At 36.2% G+C, this 27,064-nt stretch overlaps 1 protein-coding gene across 13 annotated transcripts in view; it reads right to left on the reverse strand.

The window, feature by feature from the left end:
* LYST (lysosomal trafficking regulator) overlaps positions 1-27,064 on the reverse strand; it is a 217,585-nt gene that overhangs the window by 81,583 nt on the left and 108,938 nt on the right. For all 13 annotated transcript variants that reach the window (XM_017953559.2, XM_017953541.2, XM_017953553.3 and 10 more), the window contains 11 exons: positions 26,296-26,469; positions 25,234-25,383; positions 21,582-21,719; positions 17,489-17,687; positions 13,802-13,933; positions 10,284-10,911; positions 8,597-8,774; positions 6,827-6,996; positions 4,372-4,602; positions 3,324-3,490; positions 2,526-2,678 (listed from right to left, as the gene is read on the reverse strand). In XM_017953559.2, coding sequence (XP_017809048.2) covers positions 2,526-2,678; positions 3,324-3,490; positions 4,372-4,602; positions 6,827-6,996; positions 8,597-8,774; positions 10,284-10,911; positions 13,802-13,933; positions 17,489-17,687; positions 21,582-21,719; positions 25,234-25,383; positions 26,296-26,469 — 2,320 coding nt within the window. The remainder of the gene's footprint in view (positions 1-2,525; positions 2,679-3,323; positions 3,491-4,371; positions 4,603-6,826; positions 6,997-8,596; positions 8,775-10,283; positions 10,912-13,801; positions 13,934-17,488; positions 17,688-21,581; positions 21,720-25,233; positions 25,384-26,295; positions 26,470-27,064) is intronic.

The following is a 27,064-nucleotide window of genomic DNA, read 5'->3' on the forward strand; positions in this document are numbered from 1 at the left end:
CTTAAGTCTTTGAAGGAACAATTCATTACCTAATTGACAGACATGACAGAAATAGAAATCCCTCTATGTCACTTTAGTATCATGGACAAATGGCCTTGAATTAGTTTTTGTAACCACACTGCTCAGAAACAGAAGAGCCTTAGTATTCTGCAGTTTTTGTACCTGTAGCATACAAAGCCAATATACTTTCAATGATACTTTTAAGTAATAGTGAAGAAACAAAAAGCACAATCTTCCCTAAGCATATGTGTAAAAAAACAACTTAGAAACAATTACAAAGCAACAACCGAACACATATAAAGTAGTATTTTGCAAACTAGATTCACAAAGATAGAATTTAAATAAGGGCAGTATTTAAAACAGGGAGGATTCTTGAGAGAGACTTCAGAGAGAGAGAGATGGTTCCTAAGAGATATGACAGACCTGGAATGAGTAGATGTGGTGTAGGACACAAAGGGGTGAGTATAGGGGTGCATGTGCCAGCAGTCCCTAGTTCTAGGATGCAGTGGGTCTTAAGATGAAGAAGCTGGACTGGATGACTTTTAAGGTCTTTTATTAAGCTAAAAACTTGTAGGATTCTGTAAGTCTCCTACAGCTCACAGCAATCACATTTACTTAGAGCAAAAAACACAAGGCCAAGTATAATAAGAAGCTAAGAAGTCAGAAAAAAGGAGAGCCATCTAGTGAAAAGACTAAAAGTTCATTATCTGTTTTAAAATGACTCAAACTAAAAAAAAAAAAAAAAAAAAAAGATAACAAACTTGAAGCTATGTAGGGCTCTAAGGCTCAAGGTGACAAAAATGCTAGTATCTAAAGAGATTAAAGACTCCTAGAGAAATCATTGACCAAACGGGAAATAGCAAGAGGACTATTGCGTTAGCCCAGGCACAAAGTGATAATTAACTAAAACCAGAGATCTAGGGATGGAAGCAGAGGAGGAACAGATATGAAAATGAGAAGTATCAATACGAAAGAAACAGCAGGGGTAGCAAAGGTACACTTTCTGATATCAATAGAGGGCGAATTCCATCTAAGCAGTCACTGACTATATAAGGAGTCCTGCAAAGGAAAGGTGTCCAGCAATCATGTTTTGGCATGTAGGAAGCTGAGCATTAATGCTAGAACTGATAAAGAATCTATTTCTACTCAGGGCAAAAGAGATGTACAACTGGAAGGGCAGCTCAAGAAGAGAGTGCATTCAGATATTAAATAAGGAATAATGTAGCTGGGCAGTAGGTTTAGTTACATAGATGTTTTAGAAGTTTTATTTATATAAGTTTGATTTAGCATCATTTAAACATACTACTGCAAAACAATGTGTACTTGAAAGCTTTTCTTTACAAGTGAGTTTTTCACATGGTTTAAAATTTTTGCATAGCATTGAACACAGAAGTAGCTTAACACAGGTGAAAGAAAGATTTGAACTTAAGTGAATTCGAGACAGTAAGACTGATTAAACTTCAAACAATTTACCAAATACTCTGTTTGGAGATGGTGTGTGTATGTGCATGTGCATATGCATATTTATCCACTATGTATATATACGTATGAGTGTATATCCTGTGTATGTGGTGTTCATGTTATCTTTCTGGGTTGTATTCAGATAAAGGTCATAGCAGATTTTGTAGAAAAAATAAGGAAGCCTAACAATATTAATGTTTATTATTTGATGACATGTACTAATGTATAACCAAGCCCTGACATCATGTGCATTTTAACCATGTGCAAGCCACCATCATCTGCCCTGACTACTGTAATAGCCTCCTACCTGGACTCCCCACTACCTCTCTTCTCTTCCTCTCCCCTAACCCACTTTCCACACAGAAGACACAGTGATCTTTATAAAACAGAAAGCTGTTTATAGTATGACACCTACTTAAAATCTTTGATGACTTCCCATTAGGATAAAATCTAAGCTCCTTAACAAGGCCTGCATGATTAAAAAATGACTTTGGCCCATACCATACTGTACAGCCTCTTCTGGTGTCCCAGTCTTATCAAGTGACACCTTCTAGCTAAATGGCTTTATTTCTCTGAACAAGCTCAGCTTTTCCCTGCCTTGGAAGCTTCACATAAGCCATCCATTCTGCCTGTAATACTCTTTTTCTGACTCTCCACCTTGCTAACTCCTTTCTCATCCTTTACATCTATATTGAAATCCCACTTTCTCAGAGACTTCCCTAACTCCTGATGTAGATTGCCCTGTTATAATCTCTATTCCTACCCTCTACATTTCCCTACTATTTTACAATCTCTGCAGGGGCAGAATCTGTGTCTGGTTTTTTTTCGTCATTGTATCTCCAATATTTTAGCACAATGCTCAGCACATGGTAGGCAGGTGCTCAAGAAATAACTGGATGAGAAAAGCACTAAAAGTAAGCAGTAGAATAGTTTCCTCCAGGAAAAAATCTTTCTTAAATTTTATGTAAAACAAGAAATATTTTAAAAATGTGAATTGCATAAGAACATAGGAAAGTCAAGCTAGCCTCAATTTATGGTTATTAAAATATGATTTCAATACTCGCCAGCAATGCTTTTCCGCTTTTGAACTATTGCATGATGGGGAGCAGAAGGTGACTGGAGTGAATCTGTGAGGTTTTCAGAGTCATGATTTGCGGTGGTCCTTATAAATTCCATAGCAGCCTGGAGAACTCTAAGCTGTAGTGCAACAGCCATATCTAAAAACAGAAGATACTAGAATGTTTTCAAGCTATGTGGTTATTAATTTTTAAATTGAACTGATTTTATGTATCATGACAATAATGTTTTGTTAGATATAAATTTTAAAATTTTGGTCAGCATGGGGGTGATAGTCGTAGACATTTTAAAATTCTTGTTAAAGGCAATTTTAAAGCAAATTTACAAATGGTCACTAAAAAACCTTCAATGGAAAAATATTAGCTCACAATTTATTTCATTTTAAAAATTGTTTCAAAGAAGAGGGTTTTTTTCTATATAAGGCAAAAGTTTAACCAGCAATTATCATACTTTTCGTTTCATATTCACTTTAATAATTACCATTAAAGAAAACAAAAGGGTATTACTATGCAACATATGCTTTTAAATTCTACTTGGTAAGAAAAATCAGTGACATCTTTCAATTATGTATTGCCAACTACTAACTACACGGTAGAATCACTTTTTCTATTTTTGCCACTTTTTCAAGCCTTTTTAGGCTTCTTTTTAAAAACTGATACATATTATCACAAAATTAATGTTAAACTTTTAGTAAAAGAGTTTCTAAGAAGAAAGAGATTGTACTCAAATAACAGGTTTGTCTATTATACAACTCCCTCCCCAAATTCGTAAAAATTAAATCTTACTTTGTGTCCTCTTGTTTTTGCTATTTTGAAGATATCCAAGCATTACAATAAGGTCTTCAATAACCCTAAAATATTGTGAGCCCGAGGAACTGCAAGCATGAATTGTAACTGCTATGAAAAGTTGCTGTATATCACACGCAAGCAATTTATATTCACTGACAGGAATGCTAAAGATAACAACACAAGAAGAAAACAGAACATTTATAAGAAAAAGAACAAATAATTTAAGACACAGCTAACCAATTTAAAAGGTTTAAATTCCTGTTTGACCAGCTTGCACTCATTCATGCAGTCATTTGATATTTATTCACACTTATTCTATGGCAAGTAATATGTAGTGTGTATGCTAGAAATAGAAATAAGATACACTTTGACACCTGTCAAAAATACATAGTTTTTCAGAAAACCGGACAAGTAAACAGATCACTATAAATAGTAAATGGTTGTAAGTGCAACACTAGAGATTAATACAAGATACTATAAGAACACACAGACAGGTTTCTAGTCCACACTAAGGATGAAGATTGTGTGGGTATGAACAGGAACATTCTGCAAAGGCTTTTCAGAGAAGGTGAATTTGACTAAATTAATTAACCTCTCTGAATCTCACTTGTATAAATTAGAGTTATCTTTAGGACTAAAAGAGGTAATAGATTTGCATTTATATTAATCACTTATAAATACCCAATAAATATGAATTAGTTACTTTTGGTCTTCAATCTTAATCCTGATAATCTACCTCAATGTATGATATTAGGCCTACAATGCTTCTCTCCATCTGGGTTTTCCAAATCAAGCAAGGGGTGGAAACTAACTCGGGCCAGTTAATAAAGTAGCATACAGGGACATTCAGTAAATACAATTTCTTGCTTTTTTTTTTTCTTTCTTTCTGTTATTATTATTATTTTTTACTTTTATTTTAGGTTCAGAGGTACACAGGAAGGCTTCTTACATAGGTAAACTCGTGTATTAAAGTACACTAATACTGAAGTTTTCCTGTTCTAAAGTATTTATCAGATGTAATTTTAAATAATAATTTTAAACTTACTTCTTTTCTAATCCATTCAGGGCTGCTACTGTATTACATAACACATAGAGTAGACCATTATCCAGCAACATATCTGCTACCTTAGAACAGGAGTTTAAAATTTGGAGAAGAAGTAAAAGAGCATTATGCAAGAGTATATTGTCATACAGAGAGGTCTCGATTAGTCCTAGAATAGGAATGACAGACCACTTCTGAAACAGTCCCGTATTTCTCACATCTTCCAGATCAAATCTATAATAAATAATACAGTTAAGAGCATGTTAGAAACAATTAGTCACAAAACAAGTAAATATGATAGCAACTATGGGTCATTTTGTTAACTTGATTTTGAAGTCATAAAAAAAAAAATTGAGGGAGTAAGGATTCTTAACCTGTTGTTAAGATTATAAAGTCCCTTCAATAATAGGGTAAAAGTTGTTGCTAGAAGTCCATCCCAAGATAAATACACAAACATTCACGTGAAATATGCATGCAATTTTATGGTTTTAACTGATTTATTTTAATTTATCCATGAGCCCCTTATGTCCAAAGAAACTGTTTTGGAAACAGTTTTCCAAAGCAGTTTGGAAACTGCACAGGAAAATTATTATTATTATTTTACATAGTATTTGAGAGACAGTGAACTAGTAAAAAGAAGTCTAGCAAAAGGGAATGATTCTTGAGTTCTTATCCCAATACAACTTGCCTCTGGGATGGAATGAAATTAGCTAAGTATTTTGTGCCTCATTTTCCTTATCTGTCAAAAATATGTGGTGATATATGTCCTCTTTTCTTCTCAAGGCTATTGTGAGAATCAAATAAGGTAATGCAGAACTGTTTCGTGAAAGTCAAAAGTTGTATATAAATGAAAAGTAGCATTGAAACTATCATAATAATTTAGTGAATTCTTTAAGGTCTGAATTTGTCTATCACAATAAAGAGACACACATTTCTCTCTATTCTATCACAAGCAGAAATTACAATTTAATTTCTGCCAAACTTTTGGTTTGGGAGAAAAATATTCTTTTATTTTTACACTTATTTGCTAATCCATCAGCATTCTACTAGGGTCAAAACTCGATAATCAGTGTATCCAGGAATTCTAGGTGAGGGATTTACTCCTCTCCCAGATAACCTGAAAGCTCTGAGGAGAGTAATGAGTTCCTATATGGATCCTTTATGTAATCTGTCACTGAGAATACACCAGCTATCTTTCGTTTTTTCTTTTCTTTTTTTTTTTTTTTTTTTTTTTTGAGACAGAGTTTCACTCTTGTTGCCCAGGCTGAAGTGCAATTGTGCAATCTTGGCTCATTGTAACCTCCGCCTCCCGGGTTCAAGCGATTCTCCTGCCTCAGCCTCCCAAGTAGATGGGATTACATGAATGTGCCACCGTGCCTGGCTAATTTTGTATTTTTAGTGTATTTTTAGTGCAGACAAAATAAATTTTGTATTTTTAGTGTATTTTAGGCTGGTCTTGAACTCCTGACCTCAGGTGATCCACCCGCCTCTGCCTCCCAAAGTGCTGGGATTACAGGCAAGAGCCACCGTGTCCAGCCTCACCTGTCTTTTCAGTTAATCTCCTCATGTTAATACTATATGCCAAATCTTAGCTATCACTTTCATCTGATGCAGCTTTTATTTGTTTCTAGTTTCTAACTAGTGAATGAACTATGAAGGATGAAGTTATATTAGAAAGAATATCATATGGCAAATAATACATTGATTTACCTGGAAAATTACTTTTAGCAGATTTTTTTTCTAAAGGTGACTAAAAGATTTTGTTAAGAGTGAGTTCACTAAATTTTACATTTAAGACAAAAGATCTTGCTGGGTGCGTTGGCCCACACCTATAATCCCAGCACTCTGGGAGGCCAAGGCAGGAGGATGGCTTGAGGTCAGGAGTTAGAGACCAGCATGGGAAACACAGCAAGACCTATCTCCACTAAAAGTAAAAAAAATTAGCCAAGTGTGGTGGTGCATGCCTGTAATCCTAGCTACTCGAGAGGCTGAGGTAGGAGGATCCCTTTGAATCTAGGGGTTCAAGGCTGCAATGAGCTGAGGCATGACTGTGTCTCTCCACACTCCAGCCTGGGGGACAGAGTGAGACACTGTCTCCAAAAAAAAAAAAAAAAAAAGCTGGGCATAACGGCTCACGCCTGTAATCTCACACCTGTAATCCCAGCACTTTGGGAGGCTGAGGCAGGCAGATCATGAGGTCAGGAATTTGAGAACAGCCTGGTCAACATGGTGAAAACCTGCCTCTACTAAAGATACAAACAATTAGCTGGGCGTGGTGGTGCGTGCCTGTAATCCCAGCTACTTGGGAGGCTGAGGCAGGAGAATCGCTTGAACTCGTGAGGCGGAGGTTGCAGTGAGCTGAGATTGCACCACTGCACTCCACCCTGGGCAACAGGCCGAGAAAAAAAAAAAAAAAAGACAAGATTCCCAATTATAGTGGAGGGAAGAACATACTTACTCTTCATCAAGGCCAATATGTCGACCAAAGAACATTTCAATGAAGCATTCTAACAATTCTTGAGTTCCTCGATGAAGATACAACTGGTTGGCTAGCAAGGAAAATCCACGATTCTTCAGAAATTTATCCTTTTGTCCCTTAGATGCTCTAGCAAAATATGCATCTAATAGCTAAAGAAAAACTTTAAGTCAATTTAGACAATGCATTAAAATTAAGGTATACAAATCAGTGTAACACAACTGCATTTGTAAATTATTAAGTTCATATGTACAGAAGAACATAGAAAGCTTAAAAAAATGCCATCACCACAGCAAAGCAAAAATGAATTTGTCTCTGGCTACTGCAGAATGCTAATGATGACTCTATCTTGGAGATCTTAATGATTCTCTCATGGGGAAACTGGCATTTTTAGTTGAACATGGACACCTAGTAGACTGGCAACCTTAGTTGAGTATAAGTAGAATATTTGTTCCTAATGCTGAGGGGGGAAAATCCGTAAACTATGCTCTGTCTACAAATCTATGTATATCTGTATCTATATCTACATCTATATCTATATCTATATCTATATCTATATCTATATCTATGTCTATCCTAGAGCTCCACTTCCAGGCTTCTTGACAGATTATTTATCCTGAGCACAGGCCTGAATTTCCACCCTTCTCTAACATCTTAAATGCAACACATTTAAGATGTGATACCAAATTAATCCTTCCACCTCTTTCTCACCTTTAATGATTCTCTCACAGTAGCAATAGACTCCTTTCCCTCAGACACACATCTATTTATTCCCCTACTAAAAAAACTTTCTAAGTTTACAGCATAACACTTTGTAAATACTATGTATTTATTAATACTGCCACTGCAGCACTCATCACAGAATTCCTTACATTTTACTTAGTTAAGTATGAGACTCTCCCTTCTAGACCGTGAAATTCTTGAATGTAGGAGCTTATATTATTTCCCTCTATATACTATATTGCAACTAGCTCAGGGACTTACACATGAAATGGGAGCTCAATACTAGGTTGTATTGCAAGTGATTAAACAATACCTACACCCAAACAAACTAAAGAAAATGAGAATCTTTACAAGATTATTTTAATATTGGGTTGTTTTCTAATGGAAACTATTCATATCAAGCATTTACTCATTCAATAATATACTTAGTACCTATTACACAAGATGCCCACCCTCATGAAGCTTATATTTGTGAGAAATTTAAAAAACAAGCACACAGATTAAAAAGATAATTACAAGACATAAATAGGATGCTATCTATGATAGAATAAACAGTAAGATCAGAGGGAAGTGATTTTGATAAGATAAACAGGGAAGGTCTTTTGAAAAGGTGTCATCTAAGCTGAGACCTGAAGTAAATGTCTAAAATTTGATAGTACACTGAAGAAGAGATTTCCAATGAACCATGTGTTCCTTGTAATTTTTAACAAAACAGATTTACTAAGTGTTCAGATATGGGGATTTATTGGTAGACTTAAAAAACGTACTGATATGAACCAATATATGGAGAGGGACTTAAAACTGGATGATGCAAAAATATGACCATGTAACCAAAAACCCCTATATCCCTAAAGCTATCAAAATAAAAAAATTAAAAAACAATGTAATAAGTAACAAACTATATTAGTTCATTATTCTAAAATATAAAAGAAAGATTCAGGTCTACTTTAATGTATATACTCAAAATTTTAAATTACATACATCTTTATTTTTCTGAATTAAAGTAACATATCCAGTATTTGCCCTTACTTTAATAACACCTTGTTGTATAGCTGGTGACGGGTGGTTAATGAGGACCAAAAGTGTATCTGCTTGAATAAGCTTGTCCATCACATCTTCAAGCATAACATCAGGCAGGATAAGAAGAACCCCACTTAGGAGTTCATATAATCCACAGCATATAGGTACCAAACAGTCTTCAGTTACACTAAAATAGAGACCAAAAAAGTCTTACTAACATGATGAGAAAGTACATGATGATTACCTCAGGAACTGTGACAAGTAGTAGCATTCTTTGACAGGTAAAACAAATGTTCATAATGTTTAAGAAATGTTTCCTAATTTAACTGTCATTAACAAATGTACCATCACTTTTTATCATTGATTTTTTTGGCCATATAGTCTACTAACACTATTCGATTCTACATCTCTGATGTCTAATACAGTAGTCACTGTTACTTATGCTATTTATTTAAAGTTAAACTAAAAATTCAGTCCCTCAGTTGCATCAGCCACATTTCAAGTGCTCAATAGGCATGTCTGGCTAGCACCGACTGTATTAGACAGCATGAATACAACATGTCCATCACTGGAGAAAGTTTCACTGGACATTGCTACTTGAGATGCTATTGGAAATGTTTTTTCCACCAAGGAAGAAACAGTTTTATTAGGAGTATAGGCATGTCAGAAAAACCCAGTTCAGTCACAGAGCAGAGAGGCAAATATTGGTACAGGGGAAGAATTTAGCATTACAGAATATCCTCTCAAGAATCAAGTGTGAAAATAAAACCTCGATCTAAATATCCTAATAAATGCTGCTGGGTTTAGCCCAGGTGAAACTTCTGGAAGCTCCTGGTGAAACGAGAGTTTTTCATAAACGAATGCTCTCTAGCACTGCTGCATCTGAGCTCCACGTAAAGTCATGGGTCTGCGATAGCAGAAGTAGAGGAAAAGATAAGTGGGATATCTCATCACCAAAGCAAGGTCATCTGTGTCCAGGTGAGAGAGGAACCTTAAGTGTTTGGAGAGAGAACAAACTGGAGTAGCAGAAGAAAAATGGCTGAAGAAATACAACGTCTAGGCAATGTCTGTCATGACGTGGAGGACCCTGTGCAGTCTGATGTGAGCCTGTCCTGGGAAACACCGGCATTTCTTCTGAGGCCATTTTAGCTCTCTTCTGACTTCATCCAGAGAACTGCCAATGTTCGGCACCAAGACCTGCATTATAATTACCTGAGTGGAATGGAGTGACCACCCTATGACACCCGTTCCTCTTCCCTTCTGGAGCAGTCACTTGTCTCAAATAAAGTGAGATGTTACCCAGGACAGGCCCAATCTAGAAACCACTCCCACCTTCACATGAACACCAAGTGGAGAGAATCATTCTCATGAGTCAAAGCTTTAGAGAAATCCTATCGTTTCTCTGTCCTGAAGAATTTTTCCTTAATAACTGTAAGGAATTAAACCACGATATATACATATTTTAAATGCTACTTATGGTTTAGATTTTGGTTAAATATGGAATTCAATATTATCTAGCATTAAAATAAGGAAAAATATATCTTTCTGTTTGTTATTATTACATATATAAAGAAATAAACTTTTCTGTTTGTTATATTATAAGAAGTGGCATAATGAAGACATTTCCAGATGGGTAGAGAGTCTTTAAAGAATAGTAAAATAAAGGTGGAAGGAGTGCACAAAAACACATAAGTACCTGTGAGCACGTGCAGTTCGGATGTAATTTGGCTCATAACCAAGAGAATAGGCAAAGTTTTCCCAGTCATCAGTGTTTCTATCAACAAGACTTGGCCAACGGCCAACAGCTGCAGATCCATTCTGTGAAGGAAAGGCTAGCCCAAGGCTTGCAACAGTGCTGTGGCTTCGCTGGAAGGAGGCCAACCCCTTCAGGTGATCAGGTCGGCGTGGGCAGGACTCATCCCCAGGACTGTCATCTTCTGGCCTAGGTTCTGCTCCCAACTCTTTATGATCTGCTTTGACCACTGGAAATCCCAGCACTCCTTTTGGGACATCACTGACAGAGACTTGGGCTGAGAGAACAGCTTCCATTTCACAAACAGTTTTTGCAGACTCACAGCTACTGATGAATGCATCCTCTTTGCCTTTTTTCAGTGTGTCGGAACTCCCCAAAGAATTTTGTTTCTCTGATTGGATGGCAACATAAGTATCTGCAATATTTTGTAACCTGTCAATACTACAACCCAAACTTCCAGTCAGTTTTTGTGATTGCATTAGTAGTGAAGAAGTAGGGAATGCTGGTAGGCTTCTAGAACGCAGCATATGGGCGGCCATCTGTTGTGGAATAATATTAGAGGAATTCTCTCCTGGTAAGAGTAGATACAAAAATACTACTTAAAAACCTATTAAGTGGGACCACCTCTCGTTTGCATTATAAATTGCAACCAGAGCAAAAGCCCATTTATCTAGCACTGTTAAAATCCATATAGGTTAATTTTACAAGTAACTAATGCTTAAAATTTCTTTACTTTTTCTTTTTTGAAGAAAAAAAGAAACTTACCCTGACTGAAGTGCAGTGGCACTATCACAGCTTACTGCAGCCTCTAACTCCTGGGCTCCAGATAGCCTCCCACCTCAGCCTCTAAGCAGCTGGGACTACAGGCATGCACCCCTATACCTGGCTTAATGCTTAAAATTCTTAAATGCCAAAGCTATTTTTATTTTAACCACTTTTTATTAATATATTCCCAAAACATATGTCTTTTTCTGTCTTAATAAAATATAGTATTGACTGAATGATTCAGTCATTAGGATTAATGGTTCTACTGTGCTGAAATTAAGTGAATTAAGTGAAACTCAATTTACATCAGGCTAGCAGTTACCAGGATGTAGTGGAAAGAGTGTGGGCTTTGCAACTAGATATAATTGGATTCAAATGATAGCGAGGTGGTCCAAGGTAAATCACTTAATTGTACTACAGTTTCTACAAATGTAAAATGAGGGTTCAGAATATCTACTTTGCAGGGTTGCTTTAAAGATTGAGATTATATTTGTGATGCACCTAGCATAGAGGTCAACACATAATAGGTGCTCAAAAAATGGTAGTACTTGTTGTTACTTGCCTAAACAGCCCTAGACAGTTCTCTCTCTCCTCCATTTTTGCAGTCACTTCTTGCTGCTATTAGTGAGAAGTAATAGTTTCTTTTCTTGTCACAGCTCTCTAATTCACTGCTTCTAATATTCTATGTAGGAAGACACCAGAAAAATTATTCTCATTGTAATGCATGGGATATAAGTGCATGCCATTCAAGGTGTGGTCTGTGAACCAGTAGCATGGGCATCAACACCACCTGTGGGATTGTTGGAAATTCACATTCTCAGGCTCCACCCTAGATCTACTGATACAGAATTTGTGAGGGAGGGGCCCAGGAATCAGTGTCAACAAGCTCTCCAGGTGATTCTTTTGCAGGTTAAAATTTGAGACCATGAATACAGAGTAAACAGGCATTAAGTGAACTGCTTTAGAGCATAGACTTTGTGGCAATAAAATAGCTCCATGGCTCAGAATTTTTTTCTAGTTATTTCTGGATTTTGGCTAGAGAGCTAAAGTTGCCAAAAGATTCTGTTCAAAAGATCTGGAAAAAATGGAGGTATGATTGTATTTGAAAATGTTTCAAAATGACACAGATGATTTAAAAAACAAATATGTCCTGTAAAATTCCAAATAAAACTAATTTGAAAAGGCCAGGTGCAGTGGCTCGAGCCTGTAATCCCAGCACTTTGTGAGGCCGAGGTGGGTGGATCGCTTGAGCCCAAGAGTTCGAGACCAGCCTGGGCAAAAAGACAAAACCCTATCTCATTTATTTAAAAAAAAAGTTTTTTTTTTAAAAAGAAAAAAAACTAATAAAAACATAGCCTTAAAATATTATTATAAAAGGGCATAAAAAGTGCTAGAGAATAACTGAAACACTTTGGGAGGAAAACAAAACTAGAGACTAATACCTACATACCTAGTTCTATCTACCTCTATTACTATCTCACCCGCACTATTTGATAATTAGGATTGAAGCTAAAGACAAGACTAGGACTGACAATAAGAGCAATGTCCCAGTATGGAAAAGGATGGTAGTCAGGTAAGGAAAAGATGTATGGTCAGTTTGCAACTAGAAAACCTGCACCTATTCTTTTTTTCTATAAAGTAGCGATGAGACTCTGTTAAGAGTAAATTAGGAAGACAGAAAAGTACCGCAGGCTTAAAGACTTGAATATACTTACTATGGAAATAGAAGACGGTATTGATTCTGAACATACCTAAAAATTACAGGGCAGCATTTAAAGCTCTACTACAACTTTCAGCAGTACGACAGCGGTTAGACTGAGGCCAGGTTAGCATTTTTCAGTTCAAGAATACCAACAGGCCAAGGGGACAAGGAAACTGAGATAGTTTCCAACTGAATAACTGCTGAGGTTATTGGCTAATGTGACCTAGGCTGGACAGGGAAAGCGAGATAAGGGGAACTTTGGAGTGTGATTTAAAAAAACAAAAAACAAAAAACAAAGACGGGAGGTTGTCAGTTACAGAGGATGACTGCATCCCCTTTGCCTTTTTTCAGCATGTCAGAACTCCCCCAAAGGATTCCATTTCTCTGGTTGGCTGGAGGGCTAATGATACAGAAAGATTCTGTTCAAACGACCTGAAAAAAAAATGGAGCCACGTACAGTATTTGAAAATGTTTCAGAGTGATGCATGTGATTGAAAAATAGATCACATAGATAGAATAGAGTGGGATACTGGAGTTTCACAGGTGCTTGAAAGCACTCTTGATGATGATAAAGTCCAAGACAGATGCATGCAGAGTGGTAAGACAAAGTAGAGAAAGGGTACCCTGAGTCAAAAAATGTGAAGCTGGAGTATTGGGTGGCCATTTATCTGGCAAGTGAAGTTGTCTAGAATCATGGTTTTAGGTAGAGAGAAGAGAATAAAAGTTTTTTAAAAGCTTCTGAAGAAAATGGTAAAATAAATCAGAAGCTTGATGAAAGACAAATGACTATGATAAGAGAGGTCAGAGAATGCCAGAACAAGATAGCATGAGCCTTATCCATTTTCTCAATTCTCTTGAGGACCTGTGCTGGGTGTCTCTTGTTAGACTGAATGAGGTTGTACTATATACACTTCTAAAATATGTACAATTTAATTCTCTAAGAATATTCAGAACTAAAGTGAGAAGGCTATACTTCCATTATTGCTATTTTTACCTTCATATGGTGAAGCAGTAAAACCAGATGGGCTTATTACCATAAATCCAGGGCTCATAAGGGACCTTCCTCCACTGCTGGAATGCCTCAGGTACATGATTGACTGTACTTTCTCCTGAAAGATCTTGCCATCTAGAATCCAAATTTTTTTGAGAGAGCAAAATTTTTAAAAAGGATAAAAAAAAAATACAACTTTAAAAGCAGATCATTAAATTCAAATTTTGACAAAAAGATGTTTAAAGAGAACAATATATGGCATACTTTATACTAAGGCACATTTGATATGTGAATACGTACTCTTCACAATTTTTTAGTACAGATTTTGCTGTTGTTTATTATTTCTGGCCACATTAACTTCTATTTTCTTAATTCCAACTGTACTTACAGTTATTTCTATGATTTAACATTTAACTGTTCACTTTTTATATGTTATTATCACCTCTCAAGGGAGACTGTTCATCTGTTCATTCCTTGAGGAAAGGACTGTGTCTTTTATTTTTATAAATCCCCATCAGTGTCTAATTGTAAAAACTAATCATTTCTGAGCTTCATACTTATAAATTCGACTGCTTGGTTTCTTAAATGAATCACAAATGCAACAAATCTAAATCTGAATCATCTTTTTGCCCTAAATTTACTCCTTCTGTTTTGTTCTTTGGGAAGTTCCCATGTGGGAACCTGGAGCCACCCTTGACTACTACCTTTCCTTTATCCATGGCAAATCAGTCACCAAGTTCTGCTGACTTTTTCTCTTTTTTTGAGACAGCCTTGCTCTGTTGCCCAGGCTGGAGTGTGGTGGCGTGATCTTTGCTCACTGCAACCTCCACCTCCCTGGTTCAAGCAATTCTCATGCCTCAGCCTCTCGAGTGGCTAGGATTACAGGCATATGCCACCACGCCCAGCTAACTTTTTCTTTTTCTTTTTTTTTTTTTAAGGAGAGACGAGGTTTCGCTATGTTGGCCAGGCTGGAGTTGAACTCCTGGCCTCAAGTGATCCGCCCACCGTGGCCTCTCAAAGTGCTGGGATTACAGGCATGAACCACCATGCCTGTGCGCGACTTTATTTTTTGTTTCTTGAACTCTTCTTTTCCCTACTATAGTGCTATAATTCAGGCTTTATCATCTCTCAACTGGATTACTATCAGATTTCTAAATGATATCCTTGATGAACATCTCGTCACTCTCAAATCCTCACAGCTACCAGAATTCGCTCTCTCTCGAATGTCAACTCTTGCTTAAAATCTTCCAGTGGCTTTCTATGCCTCCTTATCACCTTGGATAAAATCCAAGCTTCTTGTCCACAAGAATTACCACTATTTGTCCCTAGGCCCCTCCCCAGCCTTGTTTCATAAATTACATTTCAGCAACACCACTTTCTCCTAGTTCCCTGTCAAGCTGTTTCCTTTGCCTGGAAGGCCTTTCTCTTTGATTCCCACTCATCCTTTAAGATTCAGGGCAGGCAACACCTCCTCTGGGAAATCCCCCTCAGTCTTCATATGCTCTATGCTACCAGAAAACAAAAATGTTGACTTCCTTATCACTGTGCTTTCCATGTGGCATGATATAATCATTTCTTTATGCTCTTTCCCTTAACTAAGCTGTAAGCATCTTAAGAGAGGGGGCCATATTTTACCCATCTTTGTAACTAACCCACTTCCAGAATCTTTATAATGTGCTGAGACTACCATAAAGTCATGCTATCTAATTTCATTTGGACCTTTACTACTGCTCATTTTATTCATTTACTATGTTTTTTTTCTTTTTTCTTCTTCTTCTTTTTTTTTTTTTTTGTTTTTTGTTTTTTGAGATAGAGGTTTGCTCTTGTCGCCCAGGCTGGAGTGCAATGGCACGCTCTTGGCTAACTGCAACCCTCGTCTCCCAGGTTCAAGCCATTCTCCTGCCTCAGCCTCCCAAGTAGCTGGGATTACAGGCATGTGCCACCAAGCCAGGCTAATTTTTTTGTATTTTTAGTAGAGATGGGGTTTCGCCATGTTGGTCAGGCTGGTCTTGAACTCCTGACCTCAGGTGATCTGCCTGTCTCGGCTTCCCAAAGTGCTGGGATTACAGGCGTGAGCCACCGTGCCCAGCCCCATTTACTATATCTCTTAAAATGGCTATTGTACAACTAGTTTTACAATGTAAATTTATGACTCAGCTTTCTTGCAGGTACATTCTTGCATTCTTTCTTACCACATTACATTTCCCTGGTTCTTAAAAAAAACTGATTATTCCATCTTTCTCTTTTACTGATTCTTCGTTCTTGTCTTACCCTCCAACTAGTAATATTACCAGCAGTTCTTTCCTTAGCTTTCTCTTTCCTTCTCTCTCTCTACTTTTCTTCAGTGGTCTCATCTGTTCTCAGAGCTTCACCTCACTTCTATGTGGACCGCTCCTTATAACCTACCCTTCCTTCTTCATGCTGTAACCCTCATTCCCAATTGCCTACTAGAAAATCATATTATAAATAACTGTAGGGAACCTCAAATACAACATATATTATACAATCAAAGCCATTCTCCTTTTTCCTTAACACCCCCAGAGTCATTCCATCCTAAACTTCCTACTTCTCAATTTATCCCTCCTTTCCAGTTCCACTATTACTATGCCCAGATTCTGTTATCTTGTCTCTCATGGACTACTATAATTGGGCTCACTGCCCCTAGTTCCTTATTTCTGAATCCTGCTGCAATAATTTACTTATATCATAGCCTTTGCTGAAAACAAACAAACAAAATCCTTTCAATGACCAATAACTAAAATACAAGTTCAAATTCTCTGGCCTTACATTCAAGGACCTATTTGATATGACTTTCGGGTAAAAATAAGTAAATGGTGGTCTTTTTTTTTTTTTTTTTTTTTTTGAGACGGAGTCTCACTTTGTTGCCCAGGCTGGAGTGCAGTGGCACCATCTCGGCTCACTGCAAGCTCCGCCTCCTGGGTTCACGCCATTCTCCTGCCTCAGCCTCCGAGTAGCTGGGACTACAGGCACGCACCACCACGCCCGGCTAATTTTTTGTATTTTTAGTAGAGACGGGGTTTCACCGTGTTAGCCAGGATGGTCTCGATCTCCTGACCTCGTGATACGCCCGCCTCAGCCTCCCACAGTGCTGGGATTACAGGCGTGAGCCACCGCGCCCGGCAAATGGTGGTCTTAAACTATATTTATGGCATTATTTGTCACTATTTCTTTACAGATTCCCTATATATAGGTAAAACTCATTAGTCCTTATTTTTTCTTTCCATTTTTCCTCCCTTTAAAGTCACTGTCTTTACCTGGAACAGTAACTCTCCAATCTACCTATCAAATTCTACTAAAAATCTTCAGTGTCCACATCAGATGCCATGTAACCCATTAAATATTCTCTCCACAGTGGTCGGATGAAACCCTCTGTCCTTTGAAATCTCATTAGTTCTTCTTTTGTGTCTCTTCGATACTTAACAAATATATATATATATTTTTTTTACTGTAGTTATTTGAGTCTATGTCCCCTTTCTCTACTTGGCATTTAGACTCCTTGAGGGCAGAGGCCATGTCTAGTTCATTCTATAACTCTCTGCCCTATCCCAACCCCAATATGTAATTAGAGTAGCACAGAGGCCATTCAAATATCAAACAAATGTGAATCAAGTGGGAAGAATAAAACAAAAGTAGAAATAGACATGATCTAACAAAAATGACTATACCTACCTATGTGCAAAGAAAAGTAGAAGTTCGTGGGATTGTGACAAACGTAAGTATTAGTAGGAGGGTGAACTGCTAAAAGGAAATTGAAGATAATTGTCAATAATTCCAAATCTGGAGGAGATCCAAGGACTTCTGCTATAATTTTCACAAATGATCTACAAACCTCTCGGGGCATGGGTGTGAGTTGCCCCTCTTTGTGTTCCTGAAAAAATAAAAATCAAACTCTCTTTAGATTTAAAGAACTGTCAACTTAACTAAGATTTTTCATTTAGGCAAAATATTCTTTTTAAGGTAGAATTCTGTTGGTTTACTAGTCTAGTCTGACCGTATTTACCATTACCATAACAACTCATTAAATTATTTCCTAATTCAAGCAATCTTGTTATTAAAAATTCATTAACACAGATGGCAACTTAATTCTAGCCCATTTATCTTAATTAACCGAGGCAAACTTATACTACAACTCTCACAAGCATGGACTCAAAAGCCAGACTGCCTAGGTTTGCATTCTGGTTTCTCCACTCACTAGCCATGTGATCTTAGGTACGTTATTTAACATCTGCATTCTTCACTTTCTTTGTCTATGTGAGTGATACTAGTGCTACTGTACAGAGTTGTTATGAGGACTAAATAACATAAACTCTTAGAATAGTGCCTTGCATATAGGTAAGCCCCATATAAATGTTAGTGATAAACTACAGTCACTACTATTACTACTGCTACTACCTTTTCTTCTTCTTTTACTACTATTACTATTTATTACTATTAGTAATATTAGTATGGGATTAGGACATAAAACTTTTGATAGACAAAACTCATTACACTAACACAATATGCTCCAGTTTACGAAGCTCTTTTTCACAACAGCTCTAGGAGAGGTTTTAGCCCTAATTTCTAGAATATGAGGCACAAAGTGGTTATTTGACTAGTGTAAACCATACATAAAATATGTAGGTAGTATAATTATAACTCAAACTTAGGCCTCTGAACTCTTTCTACTGCACCATTTACTGTCTGGAATAATGAGACTTGGCAAAATGCCAAGAAATTACTAAAAATAAAGCTATATATAAATAAATTGCTTATATCCTCCAATTCCATCTCCCCAGTGGGTAGCAGCTGGTCTTCAGATTAAGGGCATGGGAGGTAAACTTCCTCATCTTTCATCTTCCTATGTCCAAATATATACCTCTACATCTACTCTTCTCACTTACTCTTGTGTATTACTGAATTGGAGTACTTAAAATGTAGATGTTAATTCTGAAACAGTTAAGTTTGACTATCTCAGATATAAGAAGAGAACACTGAGTCTACAGAAGAAAACACAAAGCTCCTTTGCCAAGATCTCATAAATGTCAAGTGGCAAAGCTAAGACAGGAACATAGATCTCATGACTTCCAATTCAGAACTATTTCTGCTACGACCATCTGCATTTCTTCTAAATCATACTCCATGTATCTTCTTAACTTTCTTGGTTGCAGCATCAGTGATTCATTCCCAAGTCCAGCCCAGGTTACTTCTATCCTGCCCTCTCCACTGACTCTGTCAATAGTCACTGGTATTCTATTTTACTATTTTTTAATCCCTTAACTTTACCTTCTGTGAACATTCTGTTTCTGTCTTTGCTTTTGCTGCTGGACTTTTTAATAATCATTTATTCTCACTGCCTTCAGTGATCTGCCACACATGCTATCCAAAGTCCCTGAAATCTGGCTCTTGCTTTATCCATGCTATTGAAATCTTGTAAGTCATTAAGAATTTCTGAGTCAATGGCCCTTTATCTGCCTACATTTTCTCTGAACTTTCTATATCATTGGTTTAAGGTATCACCTCCTTCTCTACATGTTCTTCCCCCTCTGCCCATCTCTGGTTTTCACTTTACTGAGTTTCCTCTTAGCTTTTCAATTACTCTTTCTATATCTCTTTCAGTAGCCCCTTTTACTTGTTTCACATCCTGAAAATAGGTATCTCCTGAGGTGTAAACCTCAGCCCTCTGATTCTCTCACTACATTTCTCTGTCTTGGAGTGTTTCTCTATTCTGATGGCTTCACTATTACTAGTTCACTGTTGCTGAATGTCCTGCTGTAATTTCAAACGTAGAATACAAAAACTACAAAACTTACAAGTTTGCTTCTTTTTTTTTCTAATAAAATTACTGTTTTTCTGGTCTCCCGCCTAGAAATTTTTATGTTATATTTGACTCCTCCTGAAGCTCCATTTAAACAGAATCAAGTCCTATGAATTCTATCCTCATAATCTCTCTCATATTTGCTCCCTGCCTAAACACTCACATTCTAATCACCAGGGTTCAGGTTCTTTATGCTGTACTCACAAACAAATGAAACTGCCTTACATCCAATACACTACCAATTTATTAATCTTCCTGAAGTGCATAAACACTCTGAGGTATCTTAAAGGCAAAGACGAAGTTCATTTCTTTATAAACTTCCCACAATACCTGACATAAAGCTATGCTTAATAAATAGCTGTTAATTTGATAAGTGGGCTCTTTGAACAAACAAGGGTAAAAAACCACACATGTGAGGGGAAAAAAATTTGTACCTAGATTTTTTTCTAGAATTTTTGTAAATAATACAAAAGTGAAAAAACATATGGAAATCTCCAAGTTTGTAAGTGCCACTTTTCTGACATGCAAAGACTGAATATCACATTGTCATATGAACTTAATGAAAATTGGCCAATACATTTCAAAATGGATACGCAAAGGAAAAAATATTGAGGAGAACTGATATATAAATGACACATAAAACACTCAGTAAGCAAGGGTCCTGAAAGATCAATCAAGATATTCTATTCCCTACAACAACAGTCTAATTTACCACAGGGGCCAAGAAAGGCAATAAAATGTTTTTGTGTTTTTGGAATTCATTCATTTAACAAATACTTATCAGATGCTCAGGTGTGTCAAGTACTGACATTACAGTGTGATTTAAAACAAAACAAAACAAAAACCATATCCTTGCTTTCAGGAGACTTACAGAAGGAAATCAACCATAATTCCATAAATAACTAACAAACTATGTACATAGTGTATAAAGGGGAAAAGACTAATTTATATGGAAAGGGCAGGGAAGGTATCTCTCAGGAAGTAAGTCTTAAGTTGCCACATGGAGGATAAGTAGGATCTGGCCAGATGAAAAGAATGGGATCAATAATTGTTAAAGCAAAAAGAATACCATGTACTCTGAGACAGAAAAAAGTCTCACTTGTTTAAGGAAGGGAAAGAAATCCAAGGAGGCTGAGTACCATAAGATGAAGCTAGAATGATAGCTAGATCATATAAGCCTTCTCATATTAACACTTCTTATAGATGTTATCACAGATTTTGAATTTTAGCCCAACTATAATGAAAAGCCCTTAGTGCCACTGAAGCAAGGGCGCTCAAAATATAAAATATTACTGATCTCATGGAATATCTGTACTTATCTAACTTGACAAAGTTCTAATAGATGCCTCAGACATTAAAAAAAAAACTTGGAAAAATTGTCTAATATACCCACCAAGCAGATATGTATTGATGCCTTTTATCTGCTTGGTTGGTAGACTAGATGATATCAATAAAGGCAGAGAAAAAAATTAACTAAAAGGGCCACAGCATAGACATTACAATGTAACTGATAAAATTAGTGTCACTTTTCAATAAAAATTTTGGATACAGTTTAAAATGCTAATTCTAGTATATAAAATAGACCTTTAGCAAGTTTATACTTATTAAATCAATACATATTTGTAAATTTTTATTTAAAGAATATGGAACAAGTTAAAATTCATTAACTATTCTTGCTGTTCAAGGCACTACAAAACTATTGTTCTATCCCAACATAAAGAAACATCTAAGAAATTTAGTAATTGTACTTTTGTAATTGAGTTAGGAATTATGACAGTGTGATGATCAAGTTGTAAGATGCAGCAGCTGAAAAACTCCTATACTATTTATTGAAAGAAGAGAATCTGCAGAGAAGAGAAGATGGGGAAAAAAAAAGTCCCATTGAAAGTGTCACAAAAATTTGATGTTCATAGTATTATTAAACAACTGTGGAAAATATTTCCAAAAGTAAAGTTACATAAAAAGTACCTGCAAAACCTGACAAGTCAGTAGAAAGTGATGAACCACTTGAGCTTTCAATAACTGCTTAATATTAAACATCTGCTGGTGGTGATCTGCTCTGATGAGGACTTCTAGAGCCGCTAACAAAGTTTCCCAAACACCTTGCTGAGGAGACAAACACACACCAGTAAGCACATATGTACTGAAAAATATGCAGCATGCTTTTTGGAAGACACACAACGTGCAACAATTTAACATTGTATATATATTCAGTATCAAAGACTACATGTCTGCAAAAAGCCAATGTCAAAATTTATTCCCTATTATTTTTTGTTGCCAATAGGCTATTTCTAAATAGCTATGTTGAATGCAATATTGTATTAGGTGCTTTCCTACATTACCCTTTCTGTGGCATTAAATGTATTTTCAAAAGATGAATTATCAAGAGGGATTGTTCAAATTAGAGAAGCACACCCATTACCAATGTTATTGTTTTTAAATAATTTATGTTCAAAGAGTGTTGTTAAAAATGTATACATTTCAATACCAATCTGCATATGCAGCATTTAACCAAATAATTTTAGAGCAAATCATACTAAATCAAAAAGTCATCGACAATGTGAAAATTCTGCGTTTTAAATTTACTTTCAAGTTCAAATAATAGAATTCTCTGCATGATTACAAACTATGCACTTCAAAGAGTAGTTAGCATCCTTTGACAGTGCCTTAAAATGCTTCTCCCATATTGAATCAATCTTAACTTGTCCATAATACTAGAGAAAAAAAGAGATCTTATACTGATAACTAATATTGAAAGATAACCTTCCCTTCATCTTATCATCCTAAGTGACCTTTCAATAAACCTTTTAACAAAAAGCAAAATTAACTGGTTTGGGTTGCAGAGCCTACTATTTCTCCTGCCATTATCTGGCAAGAATGAACCAAGATATTGATAGACTTAATCATACTCTTCTACCCAGGGTCTCTCTCTTTCTAAGATAGAGCCAAGATGTCCTAAAAGAAAAAGCCACATGAAAACCAGAAGACAAGGCAGCCAAAGTATGAAAACATGATTCAATCTGAAAAGTAGTACCAAGATAAAATAGTGCCAACGTAAACAAATAGCAACAACAAAAAAAGAAAAATCAGACTTGGTTCAAAAATAATTAATTACATAAGAAAACCTTATTACAAATCCATAGAAGTAATATGTGTCTTATCACTTTCAAATTCAATTTAAAAATGTTTCTTTTAAAATCAAACAACCCCACATTTGCCTGCTCTTTGAAGCACTTGGTCCAACTTTGTCCAAGTTAGATTTTCCAACTTGCAACTGAGCATATTCTTTATTACACATTTATACTGCTTTTGATCCAATTTGTTTACATATGCTATCCCCATAATTATTTGCTTTCTCCCTGCAATATTACACATATTTTAATCTATCTATCTCATCTATCTTTTGTTTTTTTAGATCTGAAAGTAAATATTTATTCAGAGTGAGAAAAGGAATCACAACAAATCACAAAGTTTAAAAACTGAAAAGTACCATGAATATCACAAAATCCAGGAACATGGTAATAGTTGGCTGTTGGACATGCCTTTCAAAATACTTTTCTCTGTTTTGTGGCTGCATACTCTTTAATTGCCTCTTCATATAACAATTTTGTAATATACTTTTCTATAGGAAGAATAGAAAATTCTCTTTCCTCTAGCATATCTGAACTAAATTTATTTTTATTACTAATAGATTAGAAAAGGGTTTTTTTTTTTTTTTTCCTTTTGCCAGGTGTGGGGGCTCACGCCTGTATCCCAGTACTTTGGAAGGCCAAGGCAGGAGGATTGCTTGAGCCCAGGAGTTTGAGACCAGCCTGGGCAATATAGTGAGACTTCATCTCTACAAAAAAATAAATAAATAAATAAAAATTACCCAGGCATGGTGGTGCACACATGTAGTCCTAGCTACTTGGGAGGCTGAGGTAGGAGGACTGCTTGAGCCTGAGAGGCAGAGGTTGCAATGAGCCAAGACGGCGCCACTGCACTTTAGCCTGGGTGACAGAGTGAGATCCTGTTTCCAAAAAAAAAAAAGGAGTCTTTTTTCAACCTCACAACTCATTACTGGTAATGTGTAAATTTTTTGGGACTGTTGGCAAGTTGGGAAAAACCATTTTTTAAAAAATTCTAAAGGTATATATATTCTGAATTGCTCCATAATAATATTTGATGATAATCTTGTTATATTCTAATTAGTTCTAGACAATCTAGTTTTCTTTTTCTTGCAAAATCACCAATACCTACTAGAACCCTGCCACACTTAGAGCAAACAGTTTACACTAGAACTAAGAAGGCTGTATGAGCCTATACCATTACGACTGCTTAAAACTGGGGCAGAAAGGAAACAACCCTATACTCATTCCCTGACTGGGTCCTTGTGAAGACCAGACCAGCCATTCTAGGTGCTGAGATGTAGTGTCTACATCTAAGATCAATCTATGTTGCTTACTTTATACTTATGATGAAGCCTTCCCCTATATACCATGGTCTTATCTCTAACTCCTGGCCAGCGTGGCTCCCCTAGTTAGAAGTGTATCCATTTCCCTCTCCTGGACCTGACTCCCCTGACTCTTAGCAGGCTCCCCTTTCAGAGTTTATGGTAAATGCAAGCCTTCGACTAATCCAAATAAGCCCATATGCTCCTGCCTGACTGCAGTATTCTTAGCCAGCCCAAGTTTGATTTTGACTCTCCAGCTCAGCGTTCCCCATGGCTGTTCAAAACTTTGCATGGAAAATAAGTGCCAGATTTCCATTTATAATTAACATTACATTGAAGTAATTAATTATTTCCTTCAGAATCATGATTAGATAAATATTTAAAAGAATATGCTGGCTGGGTGGTGGCTCATGTGTGCAATCCCAGCATTTTGGGAAGCCAAGGCAGGCAGATCACTTGAGCTCAGGAGTTCAAGACCAGCCTGAGCAACATGTGTGAAACCCTGTCTATATCCAAAACACAAAAACTTAGCCAGGCATGGTGGCACACATCTGTGGTCCCAGCTACTTGGGAGGCTAAGGTAGGAGTATCATCTGAGCCTGGGGGTGGAGGTTGCAGTAAGCCAAGATCACACCACTGCACTCCAGCCTGGGCGAAAGAGTAACACTCTATTTCAAACAAAAACAAAAACAAACAAAAAAACGAGTACACGCTTCTATTCACAGTAGCTAAAATGTGGAAACAATCTAAGTATCTCTAAACTGATGAATGGATGAGCAAAATGTGGTAAATATATAGAATGGAATATTATTCATTCTTAAAAAGGAAATTTGGACATATGCTACAACACAGACGAGCCGTGAAGACATTATGCTGAGTGAAATAAGCTAATCACAAAAAGACAAATACTATATGATCCTACTTATATGAGATCCTTAGAAAAAAGCAGAATGGTGGTTTCCAGGGGCTAGAGGAAGAGGGGGAACAGGGAATTACTGTTTAAAGGGTACAAAGTTTTGGTTTTACAAAACAAAAAAGATTTACAGAGATGGATGGTGGTGATGGCTGGACAACACTGTAAATGCACTTAATGCCACCAAACTGAAACTTAAAAAGGCTTAAGATGGTAAATTTTGTGTTATATGTATGTTATCACAATAAAAAATAGAAAAAGTACATATTACATGCCTCTGCTTTATTCCATATCTTCCAGTCAAGCAACAGTTCCTCTAACAGCTTAACATCTTGGATTATAGCATTAGAGTCTACATCCAACTTAAACTCTCCATTCTCATTCATATAAATAATATCTTCACCACAGCATCCTTCGAGAAGGGTCTATAGAAAATTAGCATTAATATAAGATGCATTAGTAATTGGTTAATCAAAAAGTTCAACAGAAACATTAAGCTTTCAATTTTAGCAATCATTAAATTCAAAGGAAAGCTAATAAATAATTCACTTCACAAAATATCTTTAACTTGTTTTGTAAAACAATTCAGATAAATAGAAAATTCCAAACTTACAAATATTTTTAAGTGAGTACTCGGGTTCAAACATGGAGTAAAACAAACAGCACTCATTTTTTATGTTTTAAATTGAATTAATCTTCTATTAGGCTTTAAAACCTTTTCAAAAAAGTAGTAAGGATTCATGCCACAAATGTATGGATCTTGCAGTTTAAAGAGGTAGGGGTGGGGGCAAGGGTAGAGTAATCATCTTTTGCCTTAGTACTAGAAATCTCAGAGAGAAATATTTTCACAATGTTACCAAATGCTTTTATCTAGAAAAGTATTTAAATATATGATGATAGCGGGATAATAAAAATGAGCACGAATATCTGTGACTTTAAAAACTAACTTGTAGCAGCAGTGCCTAATGGAATGGTATGCCTCTAGGTGTCTAGAGAACTGGGTTCTCTGCCATAATGGTGGGGGTTAAAGCAAAGATCTTATCAATCTATGGAATGAGGGGACAGCATGGGAGATATCTATGGCCCACCCAGATCTAAAATTCAATGAGTTTATTTTTTCTTACTTTTAAAAAATGCTTTAAAGAAAAGAAAAATGTAATTATTTAAATGATGAAAAAAACTAGAAGAATACCTTAGTTTTATTAACTATACACTAATAAGTTTCCTCCATTTTCTTCAGGAATAACTGAAACACAAAACTATTATTGGAAGACTTTGATGATGAGATGAGTATCATTGCATATGAAACTATAAAAATAAATTTTATGAAGACATACCTTCAAAATGTAAAACCCAACAATGCATTTTTGTTTGATCAACACCTGATGAATCATAGAAAGTCCATTACAATTTTCTAATTCATGTACTCTTTGTTGGTTGTATTTAATTAATGAGAGTATAACTCGCAGTGCTAATGCTTGAGTTTCTTCACAGCTACTGAGTTCAATGACCTAAAAAAAAATGGGTGGATATAGTTTTCTCCCAATTTGCTGAGAGTAAAAATGTAACGTTTATAATCTTCCACTATGTAACATCAATCCAGTAGTTTCTACCAAGTATTTTTTTAATGCTCATACTCTACCTATTTAAGGATTGTGAATAAACACAACTGAGAGTAAGGCATACATTCCATGTTCTATAGTCTCTTACATATGCTATAGTATACAACGACATGAACAACCTTAGCGGTCAGTAGCATTTTATAACCAGTGATCTGAAGTGTCATAAGTTTTTGATAGATTAGTCAGCAGACAAACAGGCTCTGCATTATGTGGTAAGGGAGATAAAAAGAAGTAAAATACATGATACTTGTTCCCAATGGGGTCTACTTTTCTGTCAAAGAGATAAGAGGCTAAAAACCACATGTTGTGCCTTGTACTTCAATTTACTTCAACCAACACTTTCTGACAACTACTATATACATAAGAAACACATACTTATTATCACGCTAAAGGCCAAAGAAGAATGAGACAATAGGTATGCCAGGAGAGCACAGAAACCATTCTGACCCCTCTCTGCTTGGTTTAGGGGAAGGCTACACAGAGA

This window comes from Papio anubis, chromosome 1 (genome assembly GCF_008728515.1).
Source record: "Papio anubis isolate 15944 chromosome 1, Panubis1.0, whole genome shotgun sequence".
NCBI lineage: Eukaryota > Metazoa > Chordata > Mammalia > Primates > Cercopithecidae > Papio > Papio anubis.